We start from the raw sequence: 13,378 nt of genomic DNA, 5'->3' as shown, positions 1-13,378 counted from the left end.
TAAAGACTTTCTAGAGGTATCTGGGCAACTACAAAAGCAATGTATTTTCATTTGGGTGGGGGGTAGGGAATAATAGTGCTCTAATTAGGAAAGAAGTTTTTGGCTTGCATGACATTTTTCCCCCTTCCTACTGAAATTGTTTTTGACTGTAGCTGGAACTACAGCTGGCCAAGAAGGAGGAGCAGTTACTGGAAAAAGATTTCATCTATGAACAGGTCTCCAGGCTCACGGATAGGCTCTACAGCAAAACTCAAGCCTACAAGCAGGACACACTGCTCTTAGCCAAGAAGGTCTGTCCAAGACCCTGCCTTCTCAATTTTTCCCTTACTCCTCGATTACTGTTCATTTTCCACAGACTATTTATTGAGAGAAACCCTAGAGAGATTTGGCTTTATGACTAGAGAAACATAAAGATGTAAAATTAAAAATTTAAAGGTGACTCTTAGAAAATTGTCCAAAATAAGTTTCAATCTTGTTCTCTGAATGAATTCACTTTATGGTGTAAAAACCTAAGCTTTTCAATGACAGTATATAAGTTTCACTTAATCGGGCACATACTCAAATATGACAATTATTATCTTTATATTTTATGTGCCAAGTTAAACCCTTTCTAGTTCCTTTTGGAGGGCTTCACTTATCCAGCACTCTGCATGGGAACTCAACCAGAACCCAGAAATGGAAGGAGACCATTAAAGACAATCACAGTCATACAAACATGGGCCTGTTACACCATGGGGTAGAGCTACTGCCAGGCTCCACTAGTGAGGAAAGTACAGTACATGGATCTTCCTGATTTCATAAGCTTAAAATACTGTACCAGGACTGCTGATTCAAAGCCACAGGGTCAGACTGGGACTTCTAGAAGCTACCTTGAAAGGAGCAGCCAGCAGGAGGGAGGTTGGTTGATGATGACACAGCAGGACCTTGCATCATAGAGTGGTCAGAGGATTTCCTGGCTCTGAAGCCTCTTGGAGCATCCCGCTGTGATGGCACAAGGATTTTAGTCAGTCAGCAATAGTTACTGAATCTACTCTGTGCTCCTCTCATGCTAGGAATGGGGGAAGAAACAGAGAGGAGGGGACACATTGTACCCATCATCTAGTGTGGGGAGGCAGGCAGGAAAATAGATCATGGTAACACCCACAGCCTGACTATGGGGTCCAGGGCGCAGCAACTGTTCATCATTCTTCTTAGTTTCCTCAATGCCTAACATGTACTAAACCCTATAAAAACATTTGTTGAATAAGTAAACAGTCCTGTTCTAGAAACAGTTCTGGCATACTTAATAGGAAATTATTGTAAATCTCAAGCCTCCTTTGCCATTTTTATTTGGCTTTTACACTTCTGCTCTGATGACTTATACTGGTAGACTGGTCAGTCCAGTGGCATTTGTGCAATTCACAACTTTACCTCATAAAGTAAGAATATTAAGACTTTTTTTAGGCTCATGAACTTTGCCTGAATTACTATGGCCAATGTTTAAATGTTACCTGCCTTCCTTCTTTTTGCAAAATGAATTCCCCTGTCTTTGAAGAAAGTCAGTTTTCGCTGAGAGCTGGCTTGTCAAAGCTGATGGCAGAGCCTCTCTGGAAGTCAACAGTAATGCTAGAGAAAAGCAGTGGTGTCATGTGGTCAGGAAGGTTCCAGTATAGTTGTGTTCTGTCCTGTGATTTACCTCCCCTTTCCTTTCTCCACTTTCTGTGTTCTCTACCTGGCTTTCATTTTTTTAATTTAAAATGATAATCTCATAGTAAGCAGATCTAGAAGACGGGAGGATGTTCAGATCTCGGATTTGAGATTTGCAAATACTAGCAAATGACCTTGAGAAAGATAACAGAAATGATCTTAAAACTGGGTTTCCTGACCTGTGAAATGGGTATGATGTCAGTTAAAGTAGCAAGCATTACATACTCAAGCAGAAGTGGCCTAGCCCCTGTGGGTGCTCAACAAGGATGAGCGTCTTCTTAAGCCTCTCATCTTTCCCAAATAGCTTATGGTTCCTCTTCCAATTTTCCCAAATGAACAAAAAATGGAAAACCTCAGCAAAAACTTAGAGCAACCCAGATAATGCCATCCTTTTTTGATTTATAGAGGAAAAGGGAGGTTGGCTGGTTATTCATACACACAACACTCAAGTGTGCAGTGACTGATTAATGAAATTTAAGAGAGATAATGACTCACCACTGAAGCTTTAAATGGTAATCATTTTTATTCAATGTATGCTTCCTAAAAATTCAGCAGTGTAGAAAAATTTTAAATATTTATATTCTTTATTCCTTATGGCGACAAAGTATATAAGTAAATCACTAGCAGCAACATTCCTCTAAGCAAATGTGCAGATAGACCAGTGTGTCCCCTATTAGGAGAAGGAGAATGTTTCGAGGTCAGACATAATGTTTGGAAGCTCATATTCATGTCTTGATTTACTCTGATGCAAAGGACTGAAGGATTAAAATAGACTAAAAATTTACCATTTCTTCATTCAACAAATATTCCATTTTAATTTTGCTTGATGCCTCCTATGCTCCCAATCTGGATACTGGGAATATGATGAATAAAATAAATAGTCTTCATCTTCATGAAGAGTAAATTCTTGTGGGAGACAGACTATAACCAAATATCCAAATACATATATACATAATAAAATGTCAAAAGTAGGATATAAATTTAAATTAAAGCAATATAATATTACAGAGTGTTGGCAGGTGGGAGGAGTTACTACTCACTAACCCATCATGGCTACAGCCACACTAAAAGGCTGTGCAATGGACCAGAAAACTGAAAGGAACCACTAATTCCAATTTTACTTTTCTTTTAAAACCAATCATTCTACTTAGTCCTAACTTTTTATTTTTTGATGATAAATAGCTAATGTGCGACTTCTGGTCAAGATGGTGGAACAGATAAATGCTGTGCTTGCCTCCCCTTATGACCGCATCAAAATTACAACTAAACTACAGAACCATTATCATTGGGAGTTGCCTGAAGTCTAGCTGAACAGAAGTCCTACAAATGGGGACATACAAAAGAGGCTGCCTCGAGACTGGTAGGAGATACAGAACAGGCTGGTCCCACATCCACATATGGCATTGAGAATCAGGAGGGATATTTTAACTGTGGAGATCCCAAAGGAGGAGCAAAGGGTCCCAGCCCCATACTGGGCTCCCCAGCCCAGGGTTCCAACGCTGGGAAGAGAAGTCTCCACATTCTTCTGGCTGTGAAAAAGTGGAGATTATGGCTGAGTGAGACAGAGGGCAGCTGGAATTCTGGGCATTATTCTTAAGGGGCCTATACACAGACTTACTCACTGATGGATTCACTCACTCTGAGTATCAGAGCTGAGACAGCAGCTTGAAAGGTGCCAGGGACATATGGGGAGGAACTGAATTTTGTCTAACTTCAGGTTGAGGACTGGAGGAATAGCTTTCTCCACAGCTAAAATATCCCTCCTGATTCTCAATGCCATATGTTTTGTCTTCTCCCAGACAAAATTGCTGGGAGAAGCCTTTGTTTCTTTCTTGTGCCCTCACCCCCAGCATGCAGATACAGGTGGGATGCCACATCTGAGTCTCCATCAACCTGGCTAATACTGGTTGCTCCTGACCCTTGTGATTCCCTGAGACCCCACCCAACTTACAGGCCCACCCAAGCCACTTCCACTGGCTTTTCCATACAAATGGCCTATGTTGGCTCATGCTGTGGACTTTCCTAACTTCTCTCAAAGATTCACAAAATCCAAACAAGAAGCATCCTGCATCAGTGTGCCCCATACCTCTTACTGAGCAGCCAGTAGTAGTGGCAGTGGGCCTCACTTCGGAGCTTGGCCTCTTGAAGTGCCTTAAGCCCGGCTCAGGTGGCAGAAATCTACAGATTGCTTGATAACTCTTGCCAGGTGGCCCTGGGCAGGGTACAAGCTGCGGCTGAACTTGGCCTGCAGTGGGGCCCTTCCCAGGAGGTCCCAGGGTTGGCATACCCTACGGCCAACTTCTGCCAAGCTAGAGCAACACCTAGGGCTGCATCCAAGGATGATGCACCCAAAGAGTAGACTGAAGGCAGGCACCAGAGCCCTGAAAAAGCAAATCCTGCTCCATAGGGTCAGCCTCTCACCAGCTACTCCTCACAACCAATCAGCCTAAGGGTCAATCCCACCACTGATGTGTCAACAGCAACCAAGGCTCAACTACAACAGCAAGGCACACACAGCCCATACAAGGGACATATATAGAGCACCCAGCTCAGGTGACCAGGGAAGACTGTGCCACTGGGCCCCACAAAACATCTACTACATACAGCCACTCTACTAAGACCAAGAGACATAGGAACCCTACCTAATACATAGAGACAAACATAAGGAGGCTGCCAAAATGGAGAAACAAGAAATGTCCCAAATGAAAGAACAGAACAAAGCTCCAGAAAAAGAATTCAATGAAATGGAGACAAGCAATCTACCAGATGCAGAGTTCAAAACATTGGTTATAAGGTTGTTCAATGAACTTAGGGGAAGAGTAGGTGAATTCAGTGAGAACTTTAACAAAGAGATAGAAAACATAACAATGGAGATAGAAAACAAAGAATCAGTCAGAATAGAAAAAATGCAATAATTGAAATGAATACATTACAGGGAATCAACAGTAGATTAGACAATGCATAGGATCAAATCAGTGTTTTAGAAGATAGCAGAAAACACTCAATCAGAACAGCAACAAGAAAAATGAATCCAAAAAAAAAATAAGATAGATTAAGAGACCTCTGAGACAACATCGAGTGTACTAACATTTGCATCATAGGAGTACCAGAGGTGAAGAGAGAGAGCGAGGGATTGAAAACCTATTTGAAGAAATAATAATGGAAAACTTCCCTGATCTTGCAAAGGAAATAAACATACAAGTCTATGAAGTGCAGAGTCCCAAACAAGATGAACCCAAAGAGGCCCATATCAAGATACATCATAATTAAAAACAAAGAGAACCTTAAAAGCAGCAAGAAAAAAGCAATTAGTTACCTACGAGGGAACTCCCATAAGATTATCAGCTGATTTCTCAATAGAAACTGCAGGCCAGAAGGGCTTGGCATAAAATATTTCAAATGATGAAAAGCAAGGACCTATAACCAAGATTACTCTTCCCAGCAAAGCTATCATTTAGAATTGAAGGACAAAAAAAAAGCTTCCTAAATAAGAAAAAGCTAAAGGAGTTCAACACCAAACAATATTACAAGAAATGTTAGAGGGACTTCTTTAAGAAAAAAAGTTCACAAATATAAAATGGCAATAATTACATATCTATCACTGATTACTTTCAATGTAAATGGAGTAAATGCTCCAATCAAAAGACAGAGTGGCTGAATGAATAAGAAAATAAGACCCTTATATATGCTGCCTACAAGAAACACACTGCAGACTGAAAGACACACACAAACTGAAAGTAAAGGAATGGAAAAGATATTTCATGAAAATGGAAAAAAAAAACTGAGGTAACAATCCTCATACCAGACAAAACAGACTTTAAATGTTATAACGAGACAAAGAAAGACCCAGTAATCCCACCTCTGGGTATTTATCTGAGGAAACCCAAACTACTACTTTCAAGGAATATGAGAATCCATATGTTCATTGCAGCATTATTTACAATAGCCAAGATATGGAGGTAACCTGAATGTCCATCAATGGATGAATGAGTAAAGAAGACATTATACATTTATACAATGGAATATTACTAAGCCATAAGGAAAGAAATCTTGCCATCTGCAATGACATGGATAGACCTAGAGGATATTACGCTGAGTAGAATAAGTCAGAGAAATACAAATGCCATATGATTTCACTTACGTGTGGAATCTAAATAACAAAATAAACAGAAACTCATAGATACAGAGAACATTTTGATGGTTGCCACTTAGGAGGGGTTTTATGGAGGGTTGGTGAACAAGGGGAAGGGACTGAGAAATATAAATTGGTAGTTACAAAACAGGTATGAGGATGTAAAGTATAACATAAGGAATATAGCCAATAATATTGTAGAAACTATGTACAGTATTAGATGGGTACCATGTGTATCAGGATGATCACTTCATAAGTTATATAAATGTCTAATCATCATGTTGTATACCTGAAACTAATATTATATGCAAATTATAATTGAAAAATAAAGTTGATTTTAAAAAGACAGCAAAAAAAAGACAGTTAAAAAAATACATATGAAATGTTCTGGAACCTCAAAGGCACCACACACTTAAAAGGGATTATTATTATAAAGCAGAAAACTCTTAAAACAAACTTTTGGCCCTTCACCTGGTTCCCAGGGTGTTTTAGGTAAGCCATTGTTTGCACAGTGGTGTAATGCTCTTAATTTGCAGCTGCATATCTTACCTTTTAGGTGGCACCTTGAGTCTAGCGTGTGCCTTTCAAGTCTCTTTACATAACTTAGACATGATGGATGCTTAATAAATGCTAGGTATACCGATGGGATTTAGGCTTTCTATGCATCTGTCTTTCATGTTTTTGTTGCAATGTTTTTGAGTAATCTGGAGACCTCTTAATGAGAGTAAAAGCCTTTAAAATTTTCAAAAAGTCCTGAGATCTCTTCTAATTCTTATTTTCTATAATTTCCCACTTAACCTTTCCTTCCTTCAGGGAACAATGCCCCACCCCGCACCACCACCACCACCATTATAGACAGCCAGCAGTTTGCCATTTTCTCCAACTCTTCATGGAATGTATACATAGGCTAAGTCTTGGGCTCTCTAATTCTAGATGAATGGCTACCAGAAAAAGATCAAAGACGCCACGGAAAAAATGATGGCTCTTGTTGCCGAGCTGTCCATGAAACAAGCTCTGGCCATTGAACTCCAAAAGGAAGTCAAGGAGAAAGAGGACTTCATTTTCTCTTGCAATTCCAGGATAGAAAAGGGTCTACCACTCAATAAAGAGATTGAGAGAGAATGGTTGAAGGTACTTCGAGATGAAGAAATGTATGCCGTGGCCATCGCCGAAAAGTCTCGGGTAAGTTTTGGCTTCTATGTTGCATTTGTAAAGTGGCCAGGAAAAGCTATTTTCTAGGGTTTCAATCCTTCCAAAATATATGAAAATTTTCCCACTCTACCATATACAGTCCCAACAGTCATAAGTTTTGGTTTTTAAAGACAAGTCAAAAGTGCAATAGTGCAACATACCATAATATTCTCTGGAGAACACTTGGCAAGCACAAAGTTCCACCCTACAGTCTTACATCCTGGGCTGGTGTGGTTGAACACCATGGACTCCCACTGGCATGGCAATGACCAGGCTGGCATTGGTTTTAGCCATATGTCCCCAATCCCTGTCCTCACACCCTTCCTCAGACTACTCCTTACTTAACATGGCATATTGTGAGGCCCCCAGCGTATTACGGTTGTCACAGCCTTTTGCAGACTCTGCACTTGGTGCACATTACAGACCTCAATGCTGCCCTTTTTTCCTCCTGCCACTAGCCTAAGTCTGTGTCTATTGCTGATTCCACCTGCAAGTTGGATGCCCAGTTCTTCTGCCTACTCCCATGATCTTTCAATATTTCTTAGAATAGAATTAGGCATCTCTTTCTAAGGAAACTGCATCTTGGGGACCTACAACTCACTCTCAGACCATCAAGTAGACATCCTCAAAAAGATCACCATTTACTCCCTAACCCAAGAAAAAAGGTACATTCCCCACACATAGTAGAAATATCTGAAAACAAGGTCTGATTTTTAATTCCCACATTGCCTGGGACTATATTTTTTAAGGCATTCACGTCTTACCTATGGTGTCTTGGCTGTCATTTACCTGTCTCCATTATTTAGAATTCTTTTTAATGCTATCAGAGATGCATCTATTTTTCAGAAGCACAGGCAAAAAGATCTTGAAGACCTTGAGGCTCAAAGCAAGCTGCTGACTACTTCTCTGATTCTTCTTTACTCCTTATCTCTTCCTTAGTAACATTTGCTCACCAATGACTTACCAAAGGAAATAGTCCTATACCTTTGTCAAAAACAAAAACATGGACATAATTAGTGCCTTATGAAAAATATTGAGGTTAGAATATAGTGAATTTAGAACCCACCAGCCATTTGATGATAAACCCTAAAACCCAGAAACAGTGTTGCTTTAGCAACATAGGTCATTGCAATGATATGCAACATGTGAGTGGGAGTGTGTGTGTGTGTGTGTGTGTTTGGTGACTTCACTCTCATGCCCTCCTGTCCTTTTGGGGAATATCAGCCAACACAGTTTAAGACTGCTCAGACCCAGCTGTGTCTGGTGGGCCCTGGGGATAAAGTGACTTCATCAGAGTTTTCAAAAAACTGAAAAGGAAAAACCATTTTTTGCAGGAATTTTTGGAAGCAGATAATCGCCAGCTGCCCAATGGTGTTTACACAACTGCAGAGCCACGTCCAAATGCCTACATCCCAGAGGCAGAGGCCACTCTTCCTTTGCCAAAACCATATGGTGCTTTGGCTCCTTTTAAACCCAGTGAACCTGGGGCCAATATGAGGCATATAAGGAAACCTGTTATAAAGCCAATTGAAATCTGAATATGTACACCAACCCAAGCTTCTCAAGGAGACACTTCAACACATCCACAGCAGGAAAATATCAGCAGAATAGCTCTGAATTACAAATACAGCATCCACGATTAATCACCAACAGAGGACAACATGGTTTCCTTTTGTACTAAGTACTATATTTCACAGGATGTTAAGTAGGACACAGAATTGTCCTACAATTATGTCAGAACATTGATTTGTATTGCTCATTTCCTTCTTTTTCACTCTATATATTGACTACCTTTCAGAAATATATAGTAAGCCAGGTACCATAAAAATACAATAAAAAATATTTTCAATGAAGTATAGAAATCAGCAGAGTGGTCTTTTTTTATTGAAGAAAAAAAACACAAGCAAATGTTATTCAATATACTGACTTTAAAGCTGGAATGACTGAAAAGGAAAATATTCCAGGTATCACAGGGTCTTAATTTACTTTGTTAAATAAATAGTTGCATTTTAAGTTAATGTTGGTAAATCTGAATCAAGTAAAAACAAAATAATAGGGAAACTTGTTATTTTAAAAATAATGTTGTAGTGATTCTTTTTATAAGAATCCTTTTGCTGCAAAAATAATTATGTCCTAATATATCTTTCTTATGAATCTAAATTTTTCACAATGTTGTATGCAAATAAACTCAATTGTTTTAAGTTCTGATACCAGATTTTTCAAAATTTCAATTAACATATTTATAACTTGGCATGTGAGAGAGTTGAAATTCATGCCAGTTCTTCTTATTACTCTAATTTCATTGCACTTCACCCAAGTATATTCCTAATTCTGTTTTTATATTTCCTCATGCGTACACAAGTAGATTTGAAACCTGTGACTTGACTTTGATTAATATACTCAAACTATATTTCATACTGATATTTCATATCAGTTATGAATTTTATTTCACAATTCTGGGAGTGAGAAATACCACATTCCTTTATTTTGCTAAATCAAATGAAATTTGTTTCAAACCCTCCATCCTGCCAGATTGCAGAGAAATTTAATCTCATCTCAATCTACCAGTCTGGAACCTAACCTATTGCTTGGTGAAGTTACTGAAAAGCAGTTCTTGAGGAGTGCCCGTGCTATGTAACGCTGTATAAGCCATGTAGTTAATACAAAAAATGCTGCATAAACACAGTTCCTATGTTGTAGGAATTAGTAATCACATTAAGGATTCAAAAAAGATGCAGATAGGAAGCTTAACAACATAAGGATGGAAACATAATTTTTAAAAAATCACAAAGGGATGAATACTTAATTATTATGACTGTGTGCTACTGGTTCAGAGGGGGAAGGTGCTACTGTGTGCTGGAATGGCCAGGGATCACAGTCAGATAGAACTTTTTCCCTGGCCCTTAAGAAAAAATAAGATTTTAATGGGTGGAGAGGGGATTCTAGGTGAGGAAAATAGCCTGAACAAGGTTTGCAAGTTAAAAGACAAAAGTTGTGTTCAAGACCCAGTGAACTGGGCTGGCCAGAACAGAATGTTCATGTTGGGGAACTGACTGAGGCCAGGATTAGGGAGACCTTGAATGTGAGCTTGGATTTTTTCCTTTAATGAAAAGCAAGTTAATGACAAATTGTGAGCAGAGGAGTAACAGGATCAAACTAGTGTTTACCTCAAATATAAGTCAGATAAATTACTTTAGAAAGCAAATCAACCAGGTGTGAAAAGAAAAGGGTAGGGCATGAAAAATAATGACCTTATCAAGAGAAAAAAATCAACACTGCCTTGCTGATACAGCTCTAAGATTTTGAGCCTCAGTGACCATGAAGTATTTGACCAAAAATGGGAATTCTGTAGGAGAGGACAATTTTGAGAACACAATGATGATATTAGAAAAGAAGATGAATTAATATATCGGCTAGTGATATGTATAGTGATTAAAGTTTCGCAGGGTCACCGAGGGAAACAGTATGAAAAGAGGAAAAAAGCAAAGAGTGATGGGCTGCCCCCAAGCAGTAACTGTATTTGTGGATCAGAACGAAGTCGCTGTAAAAGAGACAGGAAAAAGTGGGAGAGCTAGTTAGATGTTATGGGGTCCTCTGGGGAAACATGTTCATGGACTCATGTTTCTGGCTGGAAAAAAAAAAAGTCTCTGTTCGAAGAACAAAAGAGTCAGGCCAAAACTTGCAGTGTTTTGTTTTTTTAAGATATTTCTAAATCAAACATTTATAAATACAAAAAGCTTACAATATTAAATATAGTTCCATCTGAACCATCACAAAGACAAATCCTACTCTAAATACTGTATATACAAACTGCTGAGTGTTATAAATTATTCTATACTGGAAATAGCAGATTTGACTTAGTCCGAATTCAGTTTTTTAAAAAGTATCCTCTTTCCAAATATGGTTTTTATGCAACATTTAAGTTTTCTACTTGTCATATGTTATTGTTGATGACACATCCAGTTTCTGTTTTTCTAAGCATTTTTCTCTACATTTATAAAACCTATTTTATTTGAGTGCAACAGAAACCAGCTTTTGGCCTATGAAGCCACTAGGAAGATAAGCCCCTAGGAAGAGCATCATTTATGCCATTGCCTGCCACCTTGGACAGTTTGTCATTTCTCCACATCTGCTGTTAAAAACTGGGATGAGGTACAGCAGTTTAGTTCCATCTGAACAAGTACCAAACTGAAATTCAGATGGGTCAACAATGTATTCTGATTTTGGCCACCAATTTCAATTATTGCCAAAGAATTCTCACTAGAAGTAGAGCTATGAACAAGATTAAAAATTGGAAGCTGATATAATTGTATTTTCTTTTTCATAAGCCTAAAAGCATTGTGGTGTGTTTCAGAGCTGCTTCCTCCACAAATTTTGCATCCACATTGTCATGTCCTTCAAAAGTATACAGTGCTGGATAAAAAAGAGAGAAAGAAAAGAGTTATTGTGAAGCCTTGGAATATTTATAATGCTGTGCCCACAGCTCATTGAAATAATTATTTAATATTTTAACAAAACACATTATTCTGAGAATGTGTTGTTAAAATTTATTAAACCTCAGCACCAAGAAAGGTCATTCACATCAACCAAATAGGTTTTTAACCACTTAGACCCTTTTAAAAACCTCAGAGGTGATTTTTTCTTTGGTAATTTAACTTACTCTAGGTAAACTATATATTGCTAGGAAAAACCAATTGCAATAAGAACCTACTTATAAGGGGTATTTTGGAAAGAAATGGGTACACAGAAGTGAATAGGGACTGATTAATGTGTCAAGGGTAAAGCAGAAAAACTGAGAGGACAGAGGAATGCATTACCTTGATTGGAGGATTCTATATCTGTCAATGTTGCAATGAAGTAGTTCAGAGGCAGAAATTCTATACTGAATGATGACTTGTCAATCATAGAACTCTGAGGCTAAAAAGGAAACTGCTTCCGTATTAGTTGACTCCAAAATAAGTACGAACTTTTTTTAAAAAGTGGCAAGAACTATAATTGCTCTCCATATAGATATGCTAAAATAAGCAAATAGTATCCAAGAAACATTTAGTGGGGCTGTGCTTTCATACCAACTCACCTGTTTCTTATAGTTCTGAAGCAGTCGCTTCACGTGGTTTCGGGAAATAATGTTAGAACTCATAGGATGATCCCAAAGTCGACAGATCTTCTGACCAATAACCTATAATGCAAATTGAAAATAGGTCAAGGAGAATTTTTAGGGCAGTGAAAATACTCAATATGATCTCATACTGATGGCTGCATCTCATACGTTTATCCAAACTCATAGAATGAATGACACCAACAATGAACCCTAAAGTTAGCTATGGACTTTAGGTGATTGTGATGCATCAATGTAGGTTCATTAATTGTTAACAAATGGACCATTCTGACAGGTGATGTTGATGATGGGGGAGGCTATGCATGTGTGCGGGCAGGTGGTATATGAGAAGTCTCTGTACCTTCCACTCAATTTTGCTGTGAACCCTAAACTACTCTAAAAGATATAGTCAATAATAAAAAAAAAGGATGGAAAAATATATATTTGAGAATATAGTGCACACTGCATTAAGTAAATATACTTTATATCAATTCACAATTTAAAAAATATTATTCCAAAGTAGCTAGTTAGTCTAAAAGGCCCTTTATGGTTAATGACCTTTGGAGAAAGGCCATTACCTAGGAGGTATGCTTCTGAATTTTGAATATATACTTAGTTAAATGCAACCCTAAGAAAAGAAGTTTATATACTGATGTTGCCAAATTCTTTTTCGGAAATGGAGTTCATCTGCTACTCTTAGAAAGTGGGGGTTTGAATGCCAACACTAAATGATGTTTTGATAGGAAACTAAAGGTTATAGGCATGTTCTCTGCTAATGTCTTGCCCAGAAAATTTTAATTCCCTAAGAGTATGAGGCAAAAAAAAAATCTAATTTAGAGACCAATCTAAATGTTTGAAGACAATCCCCAAAGAGATCTAGTCATGGAAAATATGCTTTTTATTGTTCTTGCTTTTGCTTTAGTGAGCATGCAAGGGGGAGAGGGTACTACAAAGCAAGCTCATTAGGTCCAGAAAGGCAATGGATATCCCTCCGCGGGAGGATCATGCCAGAGTTACAAGTGCACAAGGTATGTAAACCATGCACAGAGTTGGCCACACTCTCAGAGACAAGAAGTTTGAGGAGTCAGAGGCTCTGAAGACCTTGCTGTGGACTTTCATTTTTCATAGTATTTTTGACTCTGAGAGCTAATATCTCCCACAGAAACAAGGAGTGCTTGTATAACCCTTTCTCTCATGTTTCTCATTCTTCCTTCGACCTAAGAATGTTTTCCTGCCCTGGTGGAAATGACAGTGGGTGGAAATGCAGTTCC

At 38.4% G+C, this 13,378-nt stretch overlaps 2 protein-coding genes across 12 annotated transcripts in view; one reads left to right on the top strand and one right to left on the bottom strand.

The window, feature by feature from the left end:
* CCDC146 (coiled-coil domain containing 146) overlaps positions 1 to 8,865 on the top strand; it is a 139,757-nt gene extending 130,892 nt beyond the window's left edge. For 5 of the 8 annotated variants that reach the window (XM_039848949.1, XM_039848947.1, XM_039848945.1 and 2 more), the window contains 3 exons: positions 153 to 290; positions 6,752 to 7,000; positions 8,344 to 8,865. In XM_039848949.1, coding sequence (XP_039704883.1) covers positions 153 to 290; positions 6,752 to 7,000; positions 8,344 to 8,547 — 591 coding nt within the window. In that variant the 3' untranslated portion in view covers positions 8,548 to 8,865. Of the gene's footprint in view, positions 1 to 152; positions 3,047 to 6,751; positions 7,001 to 8,343 lie in introns of those variants that run through there. The other 3 variants (XM_039848948.1, XM_039848946.1, XR_005649900.1) reach the window with 2 other exon arrangements.
* The window catches only part of GSAP (gamma-secretase activating protein), a 60,036-nt gene continuing 55,521 nt past the window's right edge, over positions 8,864 to 13,378 (bottom strand). For 3 of the 4 annotated variants that reach the window (XM_039848952.1, XM_039848953.1, XM_039848954.1), the window contains 3 exons: positions 12,087 to 12,188; positions 11,827 to 11,926; positions 8,864 to 11,422 (listed from right to left, as the gene is read on the bottom strand). In XM_039848952.1, the coding sequence (XP_039704886.1) occupies positions 11,331 to 11,422; positions 11,827 to 11,926; positions 12,087 to 12,188 (294 nt within the window). In that variant the 3' untranslated portion in view covers positions 8,864 to 11,330. The remainder of the gene's footprint in view (positions 11,423 to 11,826; positions 11,927 to 12,086; positions 12,189 to 13,378) is intronic. The other variant, XR_005649901.1, reaches the window with a different exon arrangement.

This window comes from Pteropus medius, unplaced genomic scaffold (assembly GCF_902729225.1).
Source record: "Pteropus medius unplaced genomic scaffold, Ma_sr-lr_union100, whole genome shotgun sequence".
Taxonomy (NCBI): domain Eukaryota; kingdom Metazoa; phylum Chordata; class Mammalia; order Chiroptera; family Pteropodidae; genus Pteropus; species Pteropus medius.
This window is presented reverse-complemented; position numbering and strand designations above follow the sequence as displayed.